The sequence below is a fragment of the Harpia harpyja genome, chromosome 16, assembly GCF_026419915.1.
Source record: "Harpia harpyja isolate bHarHar1 chromosome 16, bHarHar1 primary haplotype, whole genome shotgun sequence".
Lineage (NCBI taxonomy): Eukaryota > Metazoa > Chordata > Aves > Accipitriformes > Accipitridae > Harpia > Harpia harpyja.
Window position 1 is genome coordinate 27,336,024 of NC_068955.1, and position 27,357 is coordinate 27,363,380.

Sequence of the window (27,357 nt, forward strand, 5' to 3'; positions counted from 1 at the left end):
AAAAAATTAAAAAAGATACACTATTGTTTGGAATGTTTTCCTGGATATTCTAGTTGAAGGGCTTTTTCAATGCCATGTTAGCAATGTTTAAATCTTGTCTAGTTCCTGCCCACCATGCTTGCAAACACAAGGGATTCTCTGACCTTGATATGGAAAACTCGGCTTTACACGCTGCTGCTGCTGCAAGCTATTTTTGCATTCTGTGTTTTGCATGATTCAGAATAGACAGTGACTGTATCAACTGGTGTCAGACTATGAAGACTTCGAAATCTGAAAAGGTAAACTGAGAAACCACCATAATCTTCTGGAGAATGCAGCACTCATTAACACAAACTGTCCAGAACAAGTATGTTAGTTTGAAGTAAGATGCATTACACCCGTATATATGGGACCAGAAGTCTATGAATGCTGCATCTTTTAGTCAATAGGATGCCAGTCCTAGAAATTCATCCTATTTGGATTATTCGATATGAAATTTATAATACTCAGAGTTATATCCAATAGTTACACTATTGACAAATAGAACCAAGTGTTAGTGCATGATATCAGCAATATAAATACTGGATACCAGCTCGCTTGTTTCTACGTGAAAGGTTTTTCTTGCTCCCACATATCTCACTGCCAACTTCCTACATATTTAGTATTTCTGAGAACTCCTCAGTCTGCAAAACCTAAAGTTTTCTAACAAGATTCTTCCTCTTTCTCTGCTTTTTTTAACTCCCAAAGCAAAAACCAAGGAACAGTCATTCTCAGACCACCTAGTGTTACAAAGGAGTGCACCATCACACATCTGGGTACACTACTTAAGTACATTAAGCTTCAATTTAGAGCACAATTAAGCTTATTTTACCCCTCAGCAGCTGGCGACAGCATCAATTGTCTGTCTTTTCCAGATGACACTTTTCGAAACTGTCCTGGTTTCAGCTGGGATAGAGTTAACTGTCTTCCTAGTAGCTGGTACAGTGCTATGTTTTGAGTTCAGAGCGAAGAATGTTGATAACACTGATGTTTTCAGTTGTTGCTCAGTAGTGTTTAGACTAATGTCAAGGATTTTTCAGCTTCTCATGCCCAGCCAGTGAGAAAGCTGGAGGGGCACAAGAAGTTGGCACAGGACACAGCCAGGGCACCTGACCCAAACTGGCCAACGGTGTATTCCATACCATGGGACGTCCCATCCAGTACAGAAACGGGGAAGTGGGGGGCAGGGATTCGCCGCTCAGGGGACTGGCTGGGTGTCGGTCGGCGGGTGGTGAGCAATTGCACTGCGTATCATTTGTACATTCCAATCCTTTCATTATTGCTGTTGTCATTTTATTAGTGTTATCATTATCATTATTAGTTTCTTCTTTTCTGTTCTATTAAACCGTTCTTATCTCAACCCACGGGTTTTGCTTCTTTTCCCGATTTTCTCCCCCATCCCACTGGGTGGGGGGGAGTGAGTGAGCGGCTGCGTGGTGTTTAGTTGCTGGCTGGGGTTAAACCACGACAGAAACTAACCATAAAAACATTCTGTTACCTGCTCCAAGGTACACAGCTGCTTATGTATTTTAGGAACAAGTCTGTAAATACAAAATGGGTGTTAGAAATCTCAACTGTGTCCCACTTGGCTAGAGTTATGCTGTCACTTTCATACGCTGCCTCAGATGCAACCATCCAGATGTGGAAGCAATTTCAGTCTTTGGAACACAGGAGAGATGAATTCAAATCCCTCCAGGCTAAGCCAAAACTAACCTGAGTCTTCTACTACCTGGGTAAAGGTCTTCATTTCTAAGCAAAAAAGGTGGTATCCTTTTCTTTCTTCTTTGAATTGGCATTTGTCATTTTCAGGATTTTCTATTTGCTTCATGTGCAACTTGCTGTGAGATGTGTAACTAACTCAGGGCTACTGGGCACAGCACAGAGATCAGGTACTGGGGCTTTTGTTGTACGAGTGCTGGTTGATCACTGCCACACTTGCCTCCTCATGTACACCCAGGCCACTGGTGCCTTTCCTCCATCACCAAATAACGGATAATGTCGAATTCAGAAATCTCTGAATACCTGCCCTTAGCCTAACTGAGGGGAAAGGCTAATTTAAGATAGGTCAAGAAACAGGCCAAATCACAGAAAACATAACATGAACTAAAGTAGCTAATACATTACAGAATATTGTTAGCCTGAATTTAAGAATATATCTAGAGTCAATTATACAGATCACCTACATGCAAAAAAATTCTAAAAACTAAAAAAATGCAAACAAACCCAAGCTACTAAATCTAGAGAAAAGAACAAAGGCAGAGAAGACAAGATGTCTAATGTAACCAAGAGAAACAATACGAAAACTGGAAAATAATTAGGAGAAATAGACAGACATAGGAAGAATAATTTTCCAATCCTAAACTACTTTGGAAGTTTGCTGAGAATAGGAAATGTCCTTTCCTTTTGCTTGGCTTTTGACTTCAGATTTTCCTTTTTTATTCCCATAAGAAATTAAGTTAAATATAACAGAAAAAATAAAGAAAATAATGTATCAAACTTTTGTTGAAGAATAGCATACCCTATACTCTAATTATTTTTTATACATTCTTCTATTTCTACTTATCTCAAGGTATTCAGATAAATAGTATCTGAAGTCCAAATTAAGGTAGTCAAGACCATTAACCAAGATCATTAGTGCACTGAATATAGAGTCTGTCACCCCTTCTAAGAATTCTGAATGGGGATAGCAATAAAAACACTAATTTTTATTCTTTTGTTAAGTGTCATAGATGTAATGATCTAAAGATACAAGATGCAGAGGTTTGAAGGTGAGGTAGTAGACTAAAGGTTTGAAAGTGCAAGTTTGAATATGCAAGTTTTTGAATACCCAAACCTTTTTCAGGTTCAAGACACAAGCAATGAATCCGCTCTTCAACAATGAAGAAATCCAGCACAAGTATTTCACAAAAGCAGACTAGAGCCGCTTTTTTGGTATGGGAAGCAGGCAAAATCAGATACAAAAAGCCTGGCCATAATTCCCCCAAAATGGAGATCTGGAACTTCTCTTATACAATTTCTGCTGATGCAATTTCTATACAGACATTCTACAAAAGAGATCTACCCTTTTGTAATACTTCTACCTTTCTTTGGATTATTATTTCTAGCCTTTCTCTCCTCATTTCTAAAACATGGGATTTTCTTCAGTCTTGGAAAAACACGTTTTCTCTCTCAAATTAACAGTAAGCAAATATGCCCTCAGATTCATCTGCACCACATAGAATTCTCTGGGCCCCATGTTCAATAAGTAATGAGTTGCGCTGATAGTAGAAAGAAATTTTCCATCTGTTCATCTCAGACCACTTTCAGAGTACTACCACCACAACTGGAGACGTGCAATAGTCAAGCCACCTGAACCACAATCGTGCAGTGAACCTGACCTTTACTGGATTGATTTCAGGACTGATTCACTTTAACGCTACTGGCACGGCTAGTTTCACTTTAGTGCAATTCTCAAGCAATATTGTCCACCTATATTAGCAGGAATACCTGTAACAGTAAAAGAATTTATCTGGTGATTTAGGTGTTTTTTCCGGTTGATCTGAAGGAGGTCCATAATGTGTACAGAGAACAGGGAGCAATAATTTCTATTAAATGTATGAGTCAAGGCACATTGGCTATTATCTACACCCAGCACAGTGAATCAGTCTGTTAGTACAATGGGCATTCAGGCAAAGCATATTTATTATTTATCTGCTGTTTTGGACCAATAAATCTCTGATTCATTCTTTCACCTTTTTCTCAACACAGTGGAGAAGAAAAGCATCAGAAAAAATATTTTGTGCAAAGCCCTTACTCTCCTCTATTCTTTTTAAGATTTCCTGTTTCACCTGAAAAATGTGTATAAAAAGGACTGATCAATGTTTGTTTTTCTCTCTAATCCTCTTCATCCTCTCTACCCTCTTAGTTTTCCAGATTTTCTGAAACGGTATCCACCTAATCAGCTTTCCTACATTTACACACACATGAAAACTTATTTTAGTTTGATTTGAAAAATTGCTTTTAGAGTATTGCTGTACAGCTCAGCTTGCAAACTCAGTTTTTTAACCTCACCTTGTTCTTCGCAAGCCTTTAAATACAAGAACTTTAAATTTTATCTATTGGTGTACCGAGGCTGTGAAGTGCTTTGTCACTCAACAGTAAACTTGCTCATAATGCAGAATTGGAACACACTGGCTTGCATCAGAGTAAAATATCACCTGAGGCTTTGCCACTACAGATCTGTTGCAGTTCTTTGGTTTTCTTTATTATTTGTCAACATTTTTTCGTTGAGTCATAGCTTGTAATTATTACAACAAATAACGTGGCATACTGCTTCGAAGTCTGAAACAGTGTAAAATTCAAAATACTGACATTATCATTCAACTGAAGTTTACAGTTTACACAAGACAAAACAAGTTGATCACTTTAACCCAGAAAAGCTTCTGCTCAAGCAAAAAAAGTGAAAGAAAAGTATAATACAAATACTTCGCAAAGTTATAAAATAAAGAGAGTACATTTCCATTCAAATGTGGCACAAGAATTTCATTGGATTTAGCCAACATGGAGGGATTTTTCAAGAAACTATTTTTCAGATCCTAATTAATAAGCAATACCCTCTTTACAAAGTGGGAACAGCTGTTTTACAGGCTCTTTCCCTCCCCAATTAATTTAAATAGCACAATTTGCAGAAATAACTACTGCAACTCCACTGATTTCAGTCTACTGTTCTGCTCTGTAGATTAAACTTTTTCCAATCCTTCACGCCATACATAGACACAAATATTCTAGAAGAATGAGTTGGAACCATTCCGAAAATAGTAAGCACATTTTAGACGCATGTAAGAGTAAATGACATGGTACGCACTGTAACATAATATATCAGCATACTTTCTTCTTTTTTCCATCTCATACCACTAAAATGTTTAAGTTAGTGAATAATTTGCACTACATAGGTAAATTCAGAGGTTAACTAGAACCAAATATGGATACAATGTATCTGTTGTAACCATTCCTTTCACCTTCACTCAACCACTGACAACTCTCAACAAGGCTAACATAACAGCAAGTGCTTAAATCTCTATAGGTGTACACATTTTTATAATTTTTAAATGATTATTTATTTCCTCTTGGATGTGTGATTTACAGACTACATTGTTCACAGACACAGGCGTGACCATGAAGTATCTAAGTGCAGAGAGAACACCTAGCTGGGCTGTGGATATTCTCTCTCTTCCCGGCTTACAGTTCTCGGTCCTCTGATTTGCATGGGGACGGTGCTCCAAATTCTTCCTCTCCATCCCTTTCCCAAGCTTATCTACTCCATATTGCAGCTTTATCTGCTACATGAAATTGCATTTCCGTATATACCTGCATTGGGTTTGTGTGGCAAGGTTTTGGCAGCGGGGGGTGCTACAGGGGTGGCTTCTGTGAGAAGCTGCTAGAAGTTTCCCCCGCGTCTGAGAGCCAATGCCAGCCGGCTCCAAGACGGACCCGCCGCTGGCCAAGGCCGAGCCCATCAGTGATGGTGGTAGTGCCGCTGGGATAACAGATTTAAGAAGGGGGGGAAAAAAACCCTTGAGCAACAGAAGCTGCAGCCAGAGAGAGGAGTGAGAATATCTGAGAGAAAGAACTGCGCAGACCCCCAGGTCAGTGCAGAAGGAGGGGGAGGAGATGCTCCAGGCGCCGGAGCAGAGATTCCCCTGCAGCCCGTGGGGAAGACCATGGAGAGGCAGGCTGTCCCCCTGCAGCCCAGGGAGGTCCACAGGGGAGCAGATCTCCACCTGCAGCCTGGGAAGGACCCCACGCCGGAGCAGGGGGATGCCCGAAGGAAGCTGTGACCCCACGGGAACCCTGCCCTGGAGCAGGCTCCTGGCAGGACCTGCGGATCTGTGGAGAGAGGAGCCCACGCAGCAGGTTTTCTGACAGGACTTGTGACCCCGCGGGGACCCACGCTGGAGCAGGCTGTGTCTGAAGGACTGCAGCCCGTGGGAGGGACCCACATTGGAGCAGCCTGTGAAGAACTGCAGCCCGTGGGAAGCACCCACGTTGGAGAAGTTCGTGGAGGACTGTCTCCTGTGGGAGGGACCCCACACTGGAGCAGGGGAAGAGTGTGAGGAGTCCTGCCCCTGAGGAGGAAGGAGCGGCAGAGACAACACGTAATGAATTGACCCCAACCCTGTGCTGCTCAGTGGAGGAGGTAGAGAAGTCTGGAGTGAAGTTGAGCCCAGGAAGAAGGGAGGCGTGGCGGGAAAGGTGTTTTAAGATCTCGTTTTGACTTCTCATTATGCCACGGTGATTTGATTGGTAATAAATTAAACTAATTTTCCCCAAGTCGAGTCTGGTTTGCCCGTGATGGTACTTGGTGAGTGATCTCTCCCTGTCCTTATCTCGACCCACGAGCCTTTCATTATATTTTCTCTCCCCTGTCCAGCTGAGGAGGGGAGTGACAGAGCGGCTTTGGTGGGCACCTGGCATCCAGCCAGGGTCAACCCACCACAATAATCACCAAACTTTGTTACACTGGGCCTAACCCTGCTACTTTTGAAATCAATAAGCGAATTCCCATTGACTTGTCCAAATATTTGCAACTTAAGTTGTGCAATGGCAAAAACTCAAGTACATTCAAACCACTAGGAAAGGTTCTGTCTAATTTGCTTCTACATAAAAGCTACAGAAAGAAACCTGCCTAGGAGAGAGTATGTACTAGGAAACGCATGTACTATTTCCCTCTACCACCAGGCCAGCGTTCAGCCAATTTCAGCTCAGGTTTCTATGTATTTGATAACTTTCCATGGAATTCCTCTTCCATAACTGTGTCCAGCTGCCCCAAAATCCATGTAATCTTTTAGAATCCACAACACCTTTGATAAGGATTTCCACAGCTCATCTGGAGAGCCACCTGCTCTTCTTTGTTTTGAATTCAGGTCAAGTCCCCGTAAAATTAACTGTACCTCTAATGTACACTATATAAATGAAAAATTAGTGATTTTCAAAGCAATCACTATTCTTTTTTGGCCACACATGTACAGTCCTCCTCTCATAACACTTCCTTACTAAACTTCACAATTACCTAGTCAGACATGACCTATTAATAGAAAATATTAATGTAGAGGAAATATTAATACGTTAAAGATACATACATTAACATGTTATTATGCATATGCTATATATTGCAATAGCATATTCTAGTATTTTTATTATATTAATAATATAAAATATGGACTATTTTGTCGACTAAAGTCAGATTTTAACATTCAACCACACTTACTAGCATTCAAGCCAAGGCAAAAAGCTGACCTCTTGTAACATTCACCTTGACAATACAGAGGGACCACCCCTTCAGTGGAGTTCCACTTCCTCATCTTACGCTTGCAACTTCAATCACTACTCATCTGACCACTGACCAATTTTTGGAAACAGGCCTTAGCAGTCTGTATTGTGTTAATTATTCTAGGGCATTAATTAAAAAGCCATTTGAGGACTCTGAAAGTATGTTGGCATTGGTTTATACAACGAAATAGTACAGAAAACTGAGATCCCAGCTTGTGAAGCTTTACTTCAACCTATTTGATTCATCAACTCGATGTCTACTTAAATACATGCTATTATTGACTCTGGCTGGAATAGTTAAAAGGAAAAAATTCAAAGTACTTCAGTGTGAATTTAGCCTAGGAAAAGCTGCACTATTAGATTCTACATGTCTTTATTTTAATAAATGAATTTATTCTAACTTACTATCAACATCCAGTAAATCAAGTCTGACATGAAAGAAATTGTCTGACCTGTTCGTTTCATGTATAAGATTTTCATTACCATTACCTAACACATAAATGCCAAATGAAAATCAGGGTACAAGACCTTTAATAATTATATTTTATGATTTGCTTTACAGCTTCCTGAAATTTGCCAGCAATGACAATGAAAATGAGCATGATTTCTACTTATTTTATACATATGTACACGTAAACAGAGAGGCTGACAACTATTGCTTTTAACATCATCCGTTAGTAGTTTGCTGCTGATGCACTTTGTACATTGCTTTAGAACATATCTAAAAAAATAGTTTCATCCACTACCCTCGCAATCAGGAGTTAAAACATCAATAAAAGCACAACACGAGTGCTAGTCTGGCAGCACGCACACAGCGCATTGGACTCAGGCTGAAGCAGGTTATTCCGACCCAAGGTACCCACACAGGGAGAAACAACTTTTACATTGGGCTGTAGGCTCAGGCAGTGGAGGGTCTGTGTTTCAATTTCTAACTTCAAGGACTGTCATTTCCTTAATAAAAAGAACATAAGGAAGTTTCACATTTATATGAACATATAGAGAACATCAATTCTCAGCCACAATCAACAACAGGAGGATTCACTTACATAAGTGCCGACTGATACAGTACACAAGAATTAAGCCCCCACAGCACGATATGTTTATTTTGCCTCTACAGCAGACAGGATGAAGTTCAACTTTCCTCTGTGTGGGTGGTATAATTTGGATTTAGATTTGTAGAACTATGTAAAGGAAAGTAAATATACGAACAGACTAGTATCTGGGATCCAAAAAGATTGATGGATGCACACAGCTGGACCTCAGGATTCTTCCTTTACTGTTTGCGACCCAAGTTCGCTAAATGTCTCTCCCCCAGATCTTTTTATTTCATGGTGATGATGTTCAGAACAAAATTCGTTTCCTCCCTAAGACAGCTTGTGAATTCTGAGAGCTAAATGTGCTAGAGAAAAATCATTTTGATAAACTCTTACCAATAATGAAGCTACATACCAGAGAGACTTACTCAAATGTCTTGGGTTTTCTCCCAGGGAAACTATAAGAAGAGAAGAAAAGGGAAGAATCCACCAGTAGAAAAAGTGATGCTACTGCTGGAAATGGAAGCACTGAATCCAAGCACTGAGTCCCAGCATCACCACTCCATAATAGCACCACCTCGCCAGTAGCATTTTTTACAGACAAAGATGTAGGGAAAAGTTGTAGAACCAGAAAACATTGGAGGAACAATGAAAGACAAGTAAACAGACTTTGAAATGTATTTGCTTCCTCATGGAAACAACAACATGTTCACTGACCTGCTGCTGACTCATAAAACTTTTGTCAACACCACCATAAAGTTTATTGGCATGGAGTCTTACAGCCCAGACAGGACTGTATGGAACATCATATATAGATATATATATATTTATAAAAAAATCACTTTGTACACTAGCAAGGAAAATCAGCTTGGAATGGAGGAGTAAGAGGGGGAGAACGAAGCTTACAATGCAAAACACACTGGTTATCAGTGGTGGGGCAAGGAAAAGCAGTTTTCTGTATCTCTTGATGTCTTGGTTTTTAAGAGATGTTTTAGAGATAATAATGGATGAGTTCAGGGGTGTTACATCATGAATAAGACAGAAGTAACCATGGAAATAATTTGAGGAACTAGGGCAGGAATTTTGACAGCAATAAAGTCTGATGTGTGAAATTCTTGGGCATTGTCACTACCTAAACCTGCAAAATCTACATGAATAGCTTTCCTGTTCTAACTCTGAGTAGAATGGTTGGTTATTTCTCATAAAAGAAAACTTTCTTCTAAGAACAATAATAAATTATAGTGGAACTTTGTAAGATGCTATGAAGTAGAACGATTACTGGCTGATTTGTGAAAACCACCTTATTTATTTTGATTATTAATTTTCCCTAAAACTGTTACCCTGAACTTTGCATTAACGTCTTCAGTAATATTCACACTGAAGGACGCCAGCATTTCAGTGCTTGGTGTCTACATTCAGAGCTTATGACTCTTACCTTTAAGTATTTTCTGGAAATAAATACATTTCTGATGCTAACTACAATGGGATTATTTCCATGAACAAAAGTGAGATTCCTAATTAATGCTTGCTTTGTTTCAGGATGTTTAAAAATCAAACCTGGGACACCAACAGGGTTACAGACTTCCTAAGTTACATGGAATTAGCTGTGAAAATACTTTAAAAGACTTTAAAATATAGTACCGGACTAATTTTTCACATTTTAAAAATCATACTCTAATTAAGAAGACTCTAAGGTGTGCTTTATGGGAAATTTTCTAAGCACATGACTAAGTTAGCAATCATCTTTTTGTGTTTGAAGGGTTTTGGAATGGGTAAGTCAGAAATAGATTTATTATATTCATCCTTTCAATTACTTAATTCCAAAAATATAGATTGACTTTAAGTGTATATTGTTTTGGGTTTTTTTTTTCTTTTGCAAATAACCATGAGCATAACAATGTAGGAAAGATGCATATGCATATTTGCATATGCAAAGATATCCAAACTATCTTGGGCATCAAAGACAACACAGCCTGGTTAACATGACAGGCTGCCATAATTACCCATGCTAATGTATTTCTGTGTATACTGCACTGTACTGTGCAGAACCTAGCTGTTTTCTGAACAGAAAGGAAGACTTCCAGAAATATCTGACCTTCTTAATAAAACTGCAGTTTAACTTTTTAGGCGGAAACTAAAGTATTAGTAATTATTTTAGCTTCTTCACAGAGAACATTTTTTTCCATTTTCGTTCTGTTCAGACTTACAGAGTAAGCATGAAAAATACATTTGTATATAATACGAAAAATACATTTTGCTTCAGGAAAGGAGTTGGTTTAGGTGATCTTATGCAAAAGTTTGAAAGGAAGTCTGTTCAGTGTTACTGTATGAGGAAACAGCAATGAAGGAAATTTGGAGGCAGGAGGAGGCTTCACATTTTTAATACTTAACCAATTCTATTTGCTCTTTAAGTCTAATAGGGAGGCCTTAATAAGAAGCATACTGACATGACCACTGAAAATTTTTCTTTACATGTCTATTTTTTTAAACTTTCATCTTTATTGTAAAAGTACTTACTACTTTCCCTGCATTTCCTGAGCTTTTTTTTTTTCCTTTTTAAACAAAACCTCACAGCAGATGAGAGCCATGCACTAGAAGCATAAACATTAAGTTAACTTTTGTTGCACTTTACCATGTCATTCTATTCTGGGATAATGATTTTATCTGTTATCATTCTTTTTAAACTTTATTTACTTTTATGTTATTAGACTGCATTTGCGGATTACTCCTTATCTATCAGGCTCCCTTTGCTATTCTCCTTTCCAGTACACTGCTGTCAGCTGACATCTTGTTCTTATTTATACCCTAAAACATTTTTATTGCTAAACCTTCTCTTTCAGCACGCATGCCTGGCTTCCACTGAATGCAGGAGCAGGATTATGAGTGAAATAGTGTATGTGAAATTAGTGATAAACTGACAGGATTAGAACATATAGCACAAATCTGTGCAGCTCTGAAAGTCATGGACTTAAACAGGAAAAAATGAAAACAGAAAATTCCTGCAAAAGGGTGGAAAACGAAATATTAAGATTGAAGAATACTTTTATTCTGCAGATGTTACATTTAATTTATTCCATTTTTCAAAACCACCATGAAATTCTGTAAGTGAAACATTTGTTTTGCAGGAGAGAGAGGAATAGAAATGTTCAAAACCACAAAGAATCCAATAAAATGCCTAAACAATATATTTCAGGTTTTCATGGGTAGATTTATCCTTTAATAATCACTGTAATAATCTACACCAAACATACTGAGTTTTGCTCAAATTATAATGAATTTTCAGCAATATGTCCAGCTCATTAGATACAATTCTCCATATGTTTTGGCCAACTGTTTATTTAAGATCTTTAAAATTCCTTCAAAGTTATGTAACATTTCTGGAGACTGAAAGAGAAATCATTTCAGACCCTATCCAACACAAAGCTAGTCTGGACATGCAGTATTATAGCAGATATCAGTGGACACCAGAAAAAAAGCAGTAAACTAGGCTACTGTAAAGGCAGTATTTCCTTATAGTTCCTGAACCCATAGTGATAACATGTGAACTTTGTTCTAAAAATCCTTTCTTTACCTTGCCAGATGGCAAAATACACTACCTAGATAAAAAATTCATCAGATCAAAGAGAGCAACAGTAATGTAGTGAATGAAAGGAAATGGAAGAGTAATTTCTCAAATATTCGTATCTTGCCACTGTACACATGATAGTAATCGGTACAGAAAAGAATTCACTGCTACTGACTTCAATGCTTCTCTGGACAAATGTTGTCTTCCATTCAAGTGATAAAGCCTGTTTAAACCTGCTTTCCTTTCTTAGTGAAACTAGAACATGTCAAATACCAACCTTCCAGGCAGGGGCCTTCTCATTTCCTACATTTCCCTTGCAATAGCAGATACTACTCATTCCATACTTTGCTCAGCAGCCACTTGTTGGCGTCATTCCTCTGCATGAGATCCCTTGGCAGAATCACATACGTGTAGTCATACTTACTACACAATCTCAACAGCAGTTGGTAATGAAAAGATGGCAGAGATGGGTAATGAAGACAGCTTTTTAATGGGTCTGAACGACTCACGATTTTTCAGTATGAAATCTGTGGATTCTGAAATGATACCAGCCTACACCAAAGGAGATGATGAGTTATAAATCATAATCAAGGAAATGAGAAAAGTAGATGACTATCAAGATGAATGTTGGCATCCAGATGCTATATCAAAGATATCTGATATTTCTAAAGCTTTAAAACTGCAGCAATACAAACCAGATTTATGGAAAGGATTGTATATGTGATCTGAAACACTAAACAATTCCTGAAAAAAAGGTGTATTGGCTTTCATCATGTCAGCAAGACAAGTTCGTTATTGCTGAAGTATTCAAGTAGCTCATCACTGAGACAGATAATAGTACCAAGAATTAACTGCAATAATTTTTTTAGCAATTTTTCCCTGAGTCTCTGAGGCATAAAACAACCAAGTCTAAATTAGAATCATTAACAAGCAGAGAAGAAGAATACGCTTTTATCCTTGTATGCTTTGCCAATGCAGTGTTTCTCATTTTCATTCTCTGGTCAGACTGAGGAGACTTTCTTTATCATGATAGATCAGTTTCTCTTCCAAATATATGAGAGTACTTACCAGCTATAAAGCTGTAGAGCAGTCTTCTGTGCTTTCAACAAGTCTCGAAAAGAATTTGAAGCCTCCTTTTGCTAGTTTTATATCCGTTTGGGGAAGAAGCTTCCCTTGGACATCTACTAATTGCCACAAAGACTTGTACAATGCTCCAAAGGCAAAATAGTAACTTTCTTTTCCAATATAAGACTAATCTAAATCCCCTCTGCCTTTTTCCTGTGGAGGCAGGCGAACAGTAAACAGGAGAATCCTGCTTGGTTGCCTCATTTGCAAGAACAGTATAAAAGCTGAAGGAAGTTTCCAAAGTAATTGCTGTGATAAAAGGAGTTGTCAAGGCTAAAAGCCAGATGTGGCTTCAGAAGACTGTTTTTAAACTCTGAAGCACTTTGTTCAGTAGGTCAGGACATAAGAAGATTGAGACATAAAAAGTGCATTTTTGTTTAAACTTAATACAAATACAAGGCTCTTCTTTAAACTTTGAAAGAAAGTTAGCATACTGGCTGCCTATAAACTTTACATCAGTCCTGAATGCAGGCCTTGGAGAAAACACAGCTAGTGGTCATTTTATATTTTACATGAAAATACAAAAAAATATTTTGCTTTAGCACAATGAAATGCCTGTCACTAGATAATCTGTTACCAGATTTTTTTGGTAGCAGTCGTACCCGTTATTAAAAATATTTTAAAATATTAAAAATATAATCCTCTATAACTTAGTCTATATTCTGCAAATTCTGCATTATTTTTTCTGTCTTTTAGGCCACGTTTAACATAAAAGGTTTTGTCTACCTAATCAACAAAATCAAACAAGAACATCCATTATTATTTCTGTCTTAATTCAGCTAGCCTTGCAGAAACAGACAAAACATCTGTGGACACAAAAAGTACTCATTGCAATGGTTTAGATTAAAATATAACCCTTCTCTGTCATTACTGAAGATTCATTTTCACGTCACAGATTTCAAATCTGTAAATATGATTAACTGTAAACCTATATAAAAGTTATTAGATAGCTATTATTATAAAAGTTCTTTTCTAAAAGCCTCCCATGAAATGAAGTCTTAGATATCACATCAACCTGCTACCTATGTTCCAGAATCCTCTAGTAATGAAGATCAGCATGACTGAGAAAACAAGCTTTACAACAGTTACACAACTCTCGTGAAACATGCGTTCAATGCTAAAATCACAAACTGCCACAGGCATAATGGATGAGAGAACTGTATAATGGCCTACTGAAGAGTATACTGTATGTAAAGCACAGAACCTTAAAGCTATTTAAAGCATTTCTAGATTTGTAGCATGGGATTATTCATGCCTTTATATACCAAAAGAGAATCGCTGGTAAAAAAGTTGTGCTGCAGAATACACTACTTCCAATGCTTGAAGAAGAAAAGTATTCAGAACTTCTTGAGGTTAGGTCGTTTGTCATATATTTACAAGCAATTATGCTTAATGGAAAGGACAATTAAGGGTGTCCCAGCAAGAACAACAAAAAAACCCCAAACATGTTTTGAACTGAAAATCCATCATAGTTCTTTGGCATTATGGTGGATGAACTGCTGTAGAAAATGCATTGTGATGAATACTGTGATTAGGGTATTACTCAGCAAGATAACATGTCAGTTTTATCTGGTGAGATGGCTTTTCCAGTGCTTTAGTTGAGGTTCCTGAAAATACTCCTAACACTCTCCTACACATAAGTGAATTTTATCGTTCATTCAATGTGTCTAGCTATCCTTTGGATTTTGCTTAGAAGGACAATCCTACACTTCAGATCACTCTCAACTGACCATTTGCTACATGAACTTAGTTCTTCCAAACTCTCATAATTTCCTGAGGCCTCCCAACTGACATGAATTCACTCCATGCTGGGAATCCTATGTCCTAAATTCTGTGCAATATATATTTTTTGAAAGCAGGCTACTGTCTCTTATATGAGTCGATACGAATCATTAGAATCCTTGATTCTATGTAATTTTGTTTGCTTTTGGTACAGAGAACTCCATTCGCTGATTCTGTAGCTCAAACTATAATAGGGGAGCCACCTAAATTTCTTATCATGAGATGCCTATTTAAGCTGCAACTTATCCAATCCCTTAAAAATTATATTTTAAAAATATTTAAGCACATTCTCACTATTATTACAATTTGATAATTTTTTGTGTCTGTTACCTTTAAAGATGATTTAGTCCGAGGTTCTGTTTTCTGTCTGGTAAGCTTGTTTTGAATAAGCAATGACTGATCTGTACGAGCATCATAATTTCCATGTTCTGAATCATCTGTGTATGTGTCTTTGTCCTTTCCTATGTCTGAAGGAAAAACAGAAGAAAACAGTGGGCTCATTTCAGGTTATGGTAAACTAACAGTATTGTTACAGCCATAGTTGAATATTCCTTTTAAGTATCCACTTTTCAATAACTTATATTCTATCCTTTCCTGCAGAAGTTTTTTACTTGAAAAGTCATCACATTTGTTTTAAACTAAAAGTGAGTTCTATTTTTAGCAGAAGGCCTATAGAAACATTTTTATTACCATTCAAACCAAAAAAGCCCACAACATTCTTTACAGAATTTAAAAAAAAACACAATGTGATATAAAGCAAATATTCAAATGCTTTTGTGCTTGACTCACAATTGTCGAGACTCAAAATGTGTTATCAAATAGGCAGGTGCATCCTGGAGACAAGAGTAACATCTCATGTTTTAAATTTAAGCAAGCAATCAAAATGCCTGATTCCCCTACATACATGCTGCTCATCATTAGATACAGTATTTGAAAATTTGCATAATAGGTGTTGCAGTGACCACTTCGGAACACATTTTAAGAGGTGTACCTGATGGTGGTAGAAGCTGGTTGACACCATGAAGAAAGTGTTTTCCTTTTCATTGGATTTGTTTTAATTGCTCAACAGAAGTTTTTATAAAAACTGAGTATCCTAAGACAGCTGCACGTGACTGAGGACCTTCCTCAAAGCTCCCTACGACCCACTCTCAAAGACCAAATTTCCTCTTGCATCACCACTGCAAGCATGTTAGGACTCAAGTCTCTGAGTCACTGTACATCCTCTGTCAGAAGGGGGACTTTTTTCCAGACATTTAATTTCTGTGCACATTCTGCATCAAAAAATTATGACAATACTTACCGTATACACCCAGCATGAGTAAAATGAGGGGTAATGTCTGTACAATGTTGGACCACGTAAGTTTTAATGAATGTTGGAAAATTGTTAGTCTTGAAAAAATATTTTAAAGATGAAGAAGATGGAATAATTATTCCCACACAATTATATCTTGGACAAATTGGAAATAGAAACATATTCAGACAAAAAAGTTACCCACAAATCCTGAGCCAAGTTCTCATCTCAGCTTTCACATCAACATGGGAAAAGTCAGGGGGAATGGGAACAGCATTTAGCCCAGTAATTCTAAACCCTAAATAGAAGCCAAGAAACAAGTCATGGTTGCTGTGGGAACCACAATCTTGAATTTCCTGAATTTTGTATTCATAAAAGCTCATCTGCAACAACAAAGTATTTTTCATTAAGTTGTTCAGTTAAACTCTCCACAGTAAGTACTACAGAAAAAAAATAACCACAATTATCTCACGTAGCCTAAACATTTCTGAGATGCAATATTAAACTGGAACATTTACCAAGAGCTGTTTTTTTCTGCAATTTAGCTACTTACATAATGATTACACAAAATGAGCCCTTAGTAATTTCTGATATTGATATTAACTTCAGTAAATCTGTGAAGGGATTTCTTAATGTACAAAATAGCCTGTTTTAATTGTCAGAGCACCAAACTCAGAGATTTTATTTATTTTAAACAATGTTTTAACCTAATATATAGGTTACTCTCTGGTCAACAAAAATGAATGTAGTAAAAAGACTGTGAAGAAGGTTTCAAATAGTAGGTATACAAAGTAGGAAACAGGAGACTTAAGCAACTTCGCAGATTTGACTCATGCCCAGATGTGATGAGCTCTTAGCTTTACTAAAGACGAAGAGCTTGTAATAGAAGCCAGTAAAATGAAGAGGCAGGCCTATGAAACCTAAACTCTTGTATCTAGATAAGCCCTTTAAGCTGAAAGAAAGACTCTACTTACATTAAAAGTCTGTTTTTATGAGGGAAGTTCTACAGGATTAGACATTACGAGTACACCTAATACTGCAAAAGAACCTTTGCAGAAGTACATAATGTCTTATTTAAACAATTTAAAGTTATGAAATAAGTTTTCCCTTAGTGCTCAACATACTTTTACCTGCTAAACATTTTGTTTTCAAGGACAGAGCTTTTAAATTGTAGCATACATTTTCTGTTAAAAAAAAAAAATTACCTTCCATTTAGAGACACCTGCAGTCTTGCCTGAAATGTAGTCAAAAAAGGTTTTAGCAACAACCCCCCCCCCAAAAATAGAAAAATTTAGAATTTAAAAGGTACATTTCTTATACAAAATTTAACGATACTTGCTATTGTATCTTTCAGCAGTTGATGACTTATTTTATGCACCTAAAGCACTGTCCCACAAAGTAATGGTATCAATACAGTAAAAAGGGGAGGAATGAAGATTAAAAACATAGCATTTAAACATTGCACTTGAATAAGCATTTGCTACACCTGTCTGAAAAAATGGCAGGCTGAGAGATGTAGCATACAATCCATATTTTAAAAGTATATTCAAAAGTGTGCACTTTTCTTAACATTCACGTAGTTTTAGACATTAATGTCAACAAAACACCTAAAGTATGCTTTGTAGATACTTTGAATAGACTAGTAGTCCCATTTACCTCTTCTGCAGCATATATTAAAACAAAATTTTAATATAAATAATTATACTGAAAGAAAAAGTTCAATGGATTGCATCATATTTCTATACCAGAACAGGTTAGAAAGAACAATTGCAACGTGTGTGTGTTTTCAAAGCGTGTATGTTTTGGGAGGCTCACTCTGTTTCTTAAGTTGAACTTTCTGTAAATTTCTTTTGATTAGTTTAAAATTTTTAAAGAATAGAGAATGAAATTTGTTGGGTTTAGGAAAAGATCTTGAGAGAAGATGACAAAAAAGAAACTTTGCCACTAGCAGCATTGACTATATTTTTGTATTTTTCTATGACCTGGTGCTTTTTCTGTAAAAAGTTATCCACCACTTTTAATAAAAGAGAAGTCTCTCTTCAGTAATTTTCCCACCCACCAAGCCAAAATTGCATTCCCTTAAAGATAAACTTACACAACCTAAATTAAGTTGAGCTTGATTGCTTCTAGTGTCACCAATGCACACTACAATACACAGTGATTTGACCCTAAGTCTTTCCTCAATAACTGCAGTTTCTAAACTTCCATGACATTTTTATACAATGTTTGTCTATAAAGTAACACTATTTTCTTTCATCCTTTCCTCCACAATCTCTATTACTTGTTTTTGCATTTTAACTGCCATTTGGGATTGCCACAAGCGAATCCAAGACAGCATCCCCAAATGTCATGGCTAGAGTTGCAGAAATTTTTATTATTTTTTCAGGGCTGTTGTGAGTGTTTGACCCTGGCTAGACACCAGGTGTCCAGCAAAGCCACTCTAACACTTCCCTCCTCAGCTGGACGGGGAGAGAAAATAAAACTGCCCAAGAATATTTTTAACGTAACATACCCCAAAAGCAATGACATGGACTAACAATCTTTCTATTTGACTTGCATTATGAGTATCCATCTTTAAATTCAAACATGGAGTCTTTATTTGGCTGCAGCTCCACAAAATGTCATGAGAAAAACCTGCCTGCCTCAAGCTCTTTCCCTCTGCACTGTGGGAAAGCTACTGTTTACTTCATTTTTTATTTCTCATCATGCCTTCCGTGGCCTATGACAACTCATTTGGTTGTTATTGTTGAGAATAACTGCCAGCTCTCCCTGTTCTTGTAGTTCTTGGATGGGATCTAATGCCAGCCAGCACAACTAGCCTGACTTTGGGAGGGGGAGGGTGTAGACAAGAAGCCATAGGAGGAAAAAAAAAACCCCAAATCCAATTCATATTGCTCTAGAAGCTCAGGCTTTTACACCAATTAACGGAAAGATGGCTTCTTAACGGACCCCAGACCACTGCCTGCCTCCCCCTCCCCAAGCTTATGTTCTCTTCTCTGCTGTTAATAAAAGCCATCCCACCTGTGCTTTGCTGGGCATATCTGAAAGACACAAGCCAGGAGTGTCCCATTCGTATACACCAGCGGACTTCCAACCGCTCGCAATTTTTTTATTAAACATTTTTAGGTTTGGGGGTTTCGTTATTTTTCCTCTCTTCAGAGCTAGAAAAAGTTGATCAGATTCTCAGCTGAGTAGGTCTGATCATTAAAATACTGCTCTACAACAGCCAGTGATCAATGCTTATATGTTGAAACATATCAGCTGAACAGATGTGGTGTATTTAGCTTTTAGTTAATCTACACTGCAGGTATTAATTCAGTAAGGTACTAGAGTGAATAGCAATTTTCAGAAATGTCTAAAAAAACCCTTTAGTCAATGTAAAAATATGGCAAAGTTGGTAAAGAGTGTAATAATTGTTTATGAAGCATTCTTCCATTTCTCCTTTACTGCAGGATCAAAAAAACCAAACCAAAACAAAACACATAAAATAATTTCTGCCCTGTAGGGGAGTCTCTTGGCTAAAACCAGCTCCCCTACATTAATGTTCAAGTAAATGGCAGATCTAGAGTTACCTGAAAAACTTTGAGACTCTGCAAAACCTCCAGAGAAGTAAAGAAAAAAGGAAAAAGAGGGAGGTGGGGTGTGGTAGGGTGGATTGTTGTAAAAAAAGAAAAAATTCTGCTGCAGTGAGAAGACTGCAAATGGGAGGATGGGACTTGCGTATGTTCATGCCCATGTCCCCTAAGTGACAAGGACATCTAAAGGACATTTGCCTTCATTCTTATCAACTCTCTTTTTTTTTTTTTTTTTGAGGTCCTTGCACAATTTTTTATTATTTTTTCAGGGCTGTTGTGATGGGTTGAACCCGGCTAGACACCAGGTGCCCACCAAAGCTGCTCTATCACTTCCGTCCTCAGCTGGACAGGGGAGAAAAAATATAACGAAAGGCTCGTGGGTCGAGATAAGGACAGGGAGAGATCACTCACCAATTACTGTCGTGGGCAAACCAGACTTGACTTGGGCAAAATTAGTTTAATTTATTACTAGAGTAGGATAATGAGAAATAAACCCAAATCTTAAAACACCTTCCCCTCACGCCTCCCTTCCTAGGCTCAAATTTACTCCCAATTTTCTCTACCTCCTCCCCACTGGCGGCACAGGGGAAAAGGGAATAGGGGTTACGGTCAGCTCATCACACGTTGTCTCTGCTGCTCCTTCTTCCCCCGGGGAGGACTCCTCACACTCTTCCCCTGCTCCAGCATGGGGTCTCTCCCATAGGAGACAGTCCTCCATGAACTTCTCCAATGTGGGTCCCTCCCATGGGCTGCAGTCCTTCAGGCACAGCCTGCTCCAGCGTGGGTCCCCGCGGGGTCACAAGTCCTGTCAGAAAACCTGCTCCAGCCTGGGCTCCTCTCTCCACAGATCCGCAGGTCCTGCCAGGAACCTGCTCCAGCACAGGCTTCCCACGGGATCACAGCTTCCTTCGGGCATCCCCCTGCTCCGGCGTGGGGTCCTCCCCGGGCTGCAGGTGGAGATCTGCTCCCCTGTGGACCTCCCTGGGCTGCAGGGGGACAGCCTGCCTCTCCATGGTCTTCCCCACGGGCTGCAGGGGAATCTCTGCTCCGGCACCTGGAGCATCTCCTCCCCTCCTTCTTCACTGACCTGGGGGTCTGCAGTTTCTCTCAGATATTCTCACTCCTCTCTCTGGCTGCAGTTTCTGTTGCTCAGGGCTTTTTCCCCCCCTTCTTAAATATGTTATCCCAGCAGCACTACCACCATCACTGATGGGCTCGGCCTTGGCCAGCGGCGGGTCCGTCTTGGAGCCGGCTGGCATTGGCTCTGTCGGACATGGGGGAAGCTTCCAGCAGCTTCCCACAGAAGCCACCCCTGATCCCCCCGCTACCAAAACCTCGCCATGCAAACCTAATAGAGCTGTCCAGGTAAAATATTATTGCTAATGCAAACAGAATGTGCATGACCCTTTACACGACCTCTTTATATGAGTTTTCAGAGTACCTACTAAAAGCAGGAGAAAGGTTTAAATATTAATCCTACAAAACCTTATATTTAAAAGACTATGTCCTTGCAGAACTGAGTAAACTACAATACAAAGCAACTATAATGCATTTTTAAACAATTCTTATAGCCAATGGACAGTGTCTTGCTGATATAATTGACTTATTCAATTATGTTAATTAAAACTTATGTGGTAGTTGAGAGCTTTCTGAACTGTTGTCACATAAAAAGTGATCTGTTAAAGAAAGGAAAATTCATATGCTACTATGACTTCAAGTCAGAAAAGGCAGGTTTCTCTATTAAACTATGTAGCTTTCCCTAATACTGCAAAAGTTAGAAAAAAAAAAGGCTAGATTTTAAATAAAGATGAGGATATTAAATCATAGAAAAGTGTGACAGCTTCTAATTCTAGAGGCAGAGACCAAATCATATTTCAATGAAGTCAACGGGAATTTCACTATTCAATTCAATAAGTCGAGGACTTATCTTTAATTAGGTACATGCTTAAAGTGGATGCACCCATATAATTGTTAGCATACCTGAACATGTAACCGAGTAATATGTACCATCACCTTGGATACCCACTCAAGTATAAAGTGATTTATAAAAGATTCAAGCATTATTCAAGCAGATAACAGATCTCTTCATCCTAGTAGTTGCTTTGTTTTACTGTCTTGTAATACAGAGGCATGATGAGTAACTTCAGTTTTCATACATCACAAAAACCTATCTACACTTCCTGACATAGAGTTTTGCTACGCCTGATGCATGACAGGAAGGTTTGCCCTAAGGGCACTTATAGGATAAAATGTTGGAGAGACTTTCATTTCTGGGAGTCTTTTACCTAACAACGCAGAAGCATTTATTGTAGAAATTGATTTCTGGTCTACACTTTGCATCTTCATTTTTGGGTCGCCTTAACTGCTTGCCTACCTTTCTTTCTACTATAGTTTTCTGAAGGGCCAGGAGTGCATTTTAATTTTATGACAGTTAGAGGATAAAAAGCACTTGTCCCAATTTCTCTGCAACACACAATCCACCAATATATTTTAGATAACTGTAGTGTAGGATAGCAAATGTTTTTCAATTAAAATGTGGCATAGTTATGGAAAGGAAAATTAACATAGAAATTATTCCTAAATAGTTTCTGTTTCACAAACTTTGATATGATGACTCGAGTCAATCCTTTGAGGCTTTACACATTTAGGGATGGGCCTTGCAAAGCTTTATTAGGAATGGGATTACTGGTCAAGAAATTAATCCTCTTTTGTCCCAATTTTAGTCCTAGAAACAATAAAAAACCTGGAGAGGGATATCACTAGACACCTGGATAAGTGCTATTGTGATGGATTTAGGTCTGCTTATTTTATTCTGCTGTGTACCTGGAATACTATATTATATATGTAACATAGAAGATTTTTCAGCTACCTGTGTATGTGTATTTATATATCAAAAACTACCATAACAGACAAGCGCAGGCTTTTCTTAATGTACAATTTCTCATAAGCTTTCAGACAGTGGTAACCGTTACACAGAATATTTCTCATGCAGTCCTAATGCAGTTTTTCAGCCATCTCACAACACAGTCAGAATACATGTGACAGCCCTTACCTATGCAGGCATTGCCTAAGGACCGCAAGCTTCTGAAAAAATTATTCTAGAAGTCACAATGGAAACATCACATTTCTGTTGAAGCAGAAACTGAACCTGGTTTCCTTGAGTCATATCCTCTGTGACATTTCAGTCTCTCCTTTCACGTAAACACTGTATATATTGCACAGGTTATTCTGTCCATTTCGGTTTATCATAACATCACTTAATAAAAATCCACTTACAAGCACTTCTGTAATTGAGCACTGAAAAAAGTTTTTTCATGCAGTTATTACAACACTTTGTTGGATTGTTAATTTTGGTTCAGGTATTCATTTCTCAGTTCACTACATTGCAGCAAGGCACGTAAATAAGGGAGTTTCTTATACATAAGCTTTGTAGTAATTGGATTCAGGATACATTCAGAATACAAGGTAACCATTACAGCAAAATTATGAACTACATCATTGACGATCAAGTTCCTATCTAGGAACTATTTCATGTCATGCTAACGAAGAACAGAACTGGTGTTGTTTTATTTGCTACCAAGTGTTGGGTTTATTTGCCAAAAACCTTAGAATTAGATACTCATTTTATTTAAATCCTGATTGCCAATTTCTATTGATTACATTATCCGTTACTCATTTTTTACATCTTATTTGAAATGAAGTATTTCAGCCTAACAGTGGAGGGCAGATCCTCTGATGATTCTCTGACGGTAGGATCTGCAGAAAGCTACTTATATGCTTATTTGTGTTAGAAAGAGCAAACTGGATTTTTAAGTTAATAAGCAGGTTATCAGATTCACAAGTCTTTCTTTTAGTCTATTTGGATTTCCAATATGGCCTAACTCCTGAAAATCTTGATGCCTTAGCTATGTATGTGACAAACTGGATTTTTAAAGGCATTAATCTGTATTGTAGTAAGAAATCCCTTTTGTAAATTTGGCTCACAGTGTTTGAAAGTGAACGTAAAAAAGGGAAGTCAAACCTGGCAACACTAATGATAGTAATTTTAACAACAGAAAGGGACCTAGCACAGGGAAAAACATGTCACATATCAGTCCTAATACTGCCACTGTCCTATTCCTTTTGCTAAACCCAAAGGACAATTTGAGAAAAGATCAGACCATTCAGTGGAATATTATTTAGTGGTTTTGTAAGCCTTTGCACCTTACACAGCTCTTTTTCACCTGTACCATGCATTAGAAGAGAGCGTTTATCTCAGTTATGGCAAGAAAAAAGTTACTCTTAGAAAAAAGGAGTTATTACTGAAATAAAGTAAAACAAATTCTCCTGCAAATCATGTAAATTTCCTTCAGCTTAACTAGAGTACTTCATTTTCAGTTCAACAATAAAGAACTGCTAAATTCTCTTAATCTCAGTCAACTGATTTCTAAAGCACACTCAAAGCTCCAAAAGATATGTAGTAGCCACCTCCTATAATGTTAACAGAGATTACTGAACAGGGTTTTTCAACCGTTCATGGAGATAAACTTCTAGTGCAAAGAACCTTCATCAAAATTGTTTACACTCAGATTTCTTTTAGAAAAGACAGCCAGCCATATTTGTGATCATTCAAAGATAAGGTTCATTCCCTTTATGCATATGATGGCCTTTAAGGAAAAAGAAAAGCATAATTTTAAAAATTTACCAGTTACTGTTTCTTTATACATGCATGTGCACACAGACATACCCCCACACCAGGGGAGTGGCTCCTCGATTAACTCACTCATTAGTTAACCTTAACATGTCTGCAATTCTGTTATGTTTCTAGAACTTAAAAATATTTAGAGGAAAACAGATTGTTATTAATGTGACTCTCTGTATGTAGTTACTATATAGCTACTAGGAACTAACTATTCCCCACTTATTTTTTTCAGCTCCACCTAGAGCCACAAGCTATTATTGGTAGCTGCAGTAAAGCCAGAAATTCAGTAATTGAAGTTAAAGCGATGTCATTTAAATCCAGCTGGCACAATCAAAGTGATTACTGAGCATGTCCTTCAGAAGAAAAACAAAGCACAGTAAAAACAGAATGGAATGTAAATATACACTACATTTTTTAAGCAAGTATCCACAGACAGAAGACTTTGAAAAAAAGTATAATGTTCAATTCCCTTTGAGAGAATGAATGTCAAATTTCTGAGTGTCATTGGTGTGACTTTCAAATGTATTAAAAAATGGATTACACTGGAATTATACTGTTACAGCAATGAGTTCAGGCTTTAACGTCCAGGTTCTTGTGTAACACAAATTTACATGTATCTACAAATACAAGTATTTTCATTTTTTCTTGTATTTACCTCTTATAAAGTCCTGACACTCAATTCTAAAGAAGTACGAAAACGTTTTTTCCTGTTTTGCTAAATCTATACCTTTCAGGTATTTGTGACTGTTGCATCAATATGAGAGAGTAGTCCAAGTAAGTAACGTATCACAGGTATACTGTTCTTGTTACCTAAAATACCACACTGAGGCTTAGTCTGACTGCCTCTGTCATCTCATATAAGCATCTCTCCTGTGTTATATACCTAGGCAGTAAATACTTCTATTGCCTCTATAAAAGTTGCTCTGAAGTCTTCATATTTCATACTAAAACAAAAACTTTAGGCACCTTTCAGGAAAAGTTTCAAGTATTACCTCAAGACAGCCTGTAACTTGATGTTACGAAAGTTGGTCTTTCCTGTACAATTCAGTAACTGGAACCTCAGTCTTCCACTTCCCTGACACACAGCTTCAGCAGCAAGGTACTGGTTACTCGGCAGTGGTCTCCCTCACGGCAAGAAATCCTACCCTCTTCTAACCTTGTATAAACATTTCTGAAGAAGTCTTGACAAATTGGAATGTTCTCATCACAAAGCTTATTCAGAAAATTCCCCCATGTGTGTGGTTATAGGATTTGACTAGCTACTTGCAGCTAAATGAGTCGACAAAAATAAATGCGTCTTGTTGTCGAGAATATATTCACTGTAATTAGTTTTTCACTAACTGTATTATCTTGGTCAGCAGGCATATTGGTCTCTTGGAGAAGTTCTTAGGTAAAAAGGCATTCTCTGAACAGTCAAAAAGCAGGAATCTTTCACTGATTTGATGAGTAAGAATCTTAAAGAAGCTGCAGTGGAGCCAGAGGGATTAATGTTCTTCAGTGAACTGGGAACCCACATCTTAGTTTTATCTCTTGTGAACTCAGGTCTCAACAAGTGACAAAGGTCACTTAAACAGAACTTTATACTCTTCTATAATGCAAACATATAGGAAAAGAAAACGCTTTTTCAAGTAAGTAGAAGCAATAACACGATTTTGCTCTGGACTGAACACCAAATTCTACAACCACGCTTTGAGAAATGCAAGGCGTAACGTTTTACTGAATGTCCAGATCCAAGCAATAGGTGATTTCCACCTAGATAAGTTCGGAAAGCCCTGCTCATAACCTTCACTGGGTGGAAATTTCCACAAAGCTTTGGCTAAGCACTGAGCATTCCAGCGCTTCTGAAAACTCATAGTTCACGCTATATGCTACAGAAGCTCAATGCCTATTACTTTGCTTGAATTTACTGATTCCTCAAACTAAAAACACTACTTACCACCTAAAACTGACAGAGAAAAGAACAGAAATCCGTAACGTCCTTGATCCCATTTGTCTGTGTTAGCAGTAACAAAGGTGTAATCCATCAACGTCACTAACTAAACAAGTCCAACAGATTTATGGCCTCATCTATAGTCAACAGAAATAAAAGAGAAACTTTCCACCAAAGACTTTTATCTGATGCTTGTTAATCCCCTCCTCACAAGAAGATAGTTTGTCGATGGACAGAATTCTGGAAAAGGAGAGAGCCATTTGGCCTGTTTTATGTACAGTTCCATGATGTTGTCTAATTAAAAATTCACCACATTCACTTAAGTCAACATTCTTCCATGTTCTCAGGAGAGCAGTTTGAAAAGGTTCACTAAGAAGATGATATCCATTAATCAGCCTATTTTGCAAACTCCATCAAAGTGCCAGAGTACCGACTAAAGCATACAGCAGTGCTGCATTGTCTTCACCTATCTGGCAATCAAAGGGGGAAAAAAAAAAAAAAAAAAAAATGACTATTGCTGATTGAACTTCCACCCCACTCCACCCCACCCCCAGATTCAGGATAAAATAAAAAATTTTAGTCTGGGAGACAAATTCTTACCCACATAAATATGATCCTTAAGCACAAACAAACTGTATTTTGAAGGCCTACAGAAAGGCCATTTTTTTAAATGCACCTTTAACTGTCCCTCATTTCTCTTCATGAACCTAACTGATAATGCTGATTTTTATCTAAGGCAATTCTTACTACTGACTTCTGGGATTTATTTAAAAATACTGTTTCCTTTCTTGCTTGTAGCTGAACATCCTAACCAGTTACACTTCTGTAAATACAGAATAACTTCACGGATTTCAGTGATCTAATTTGGCATTGACTCAATTAACACAGGCAAATTAATGAATCAAGTTAGCAAAGGGCTACCATTTAAATATTTTTTCTGCCTCTTCAAAGAGCAGAGGAGAAATAACCACACCAAAGTTTAATACAATTTTGAGCTGATGAGACTCAATCTATCTTTTCCTCAATCGCTGAGCCCTCCACGTTTCTT

The 27,357-nt window shown here is 37.8% G+C and overlaps 1 protein-coding gene across 3 annotated transcripts in view; it reads right to left on the minus strand.

Annotated features, from left to right (window-relative positions):
• Positions 1–27,357, minus strand: part of ANO3 (anoctamin 3) — a 216,190-nt gene that overhangs the window by 67,665 nt on the left and 121,168 nt on the right. For all 3 annotated transcript variants that reach the window (XM_052811451.1, XM_052811450.1, XM_052811452.1), the window contains exon 4: positions 15,163–15,299. In XM_052811451.1, coding sequence (XP_052667411.1) covers positions 15,163–15,299 — 137 coding nt within the window. The remainder of the gene's footprint in view (positions 1–15,162; positions 15,300–27,357) is intronic.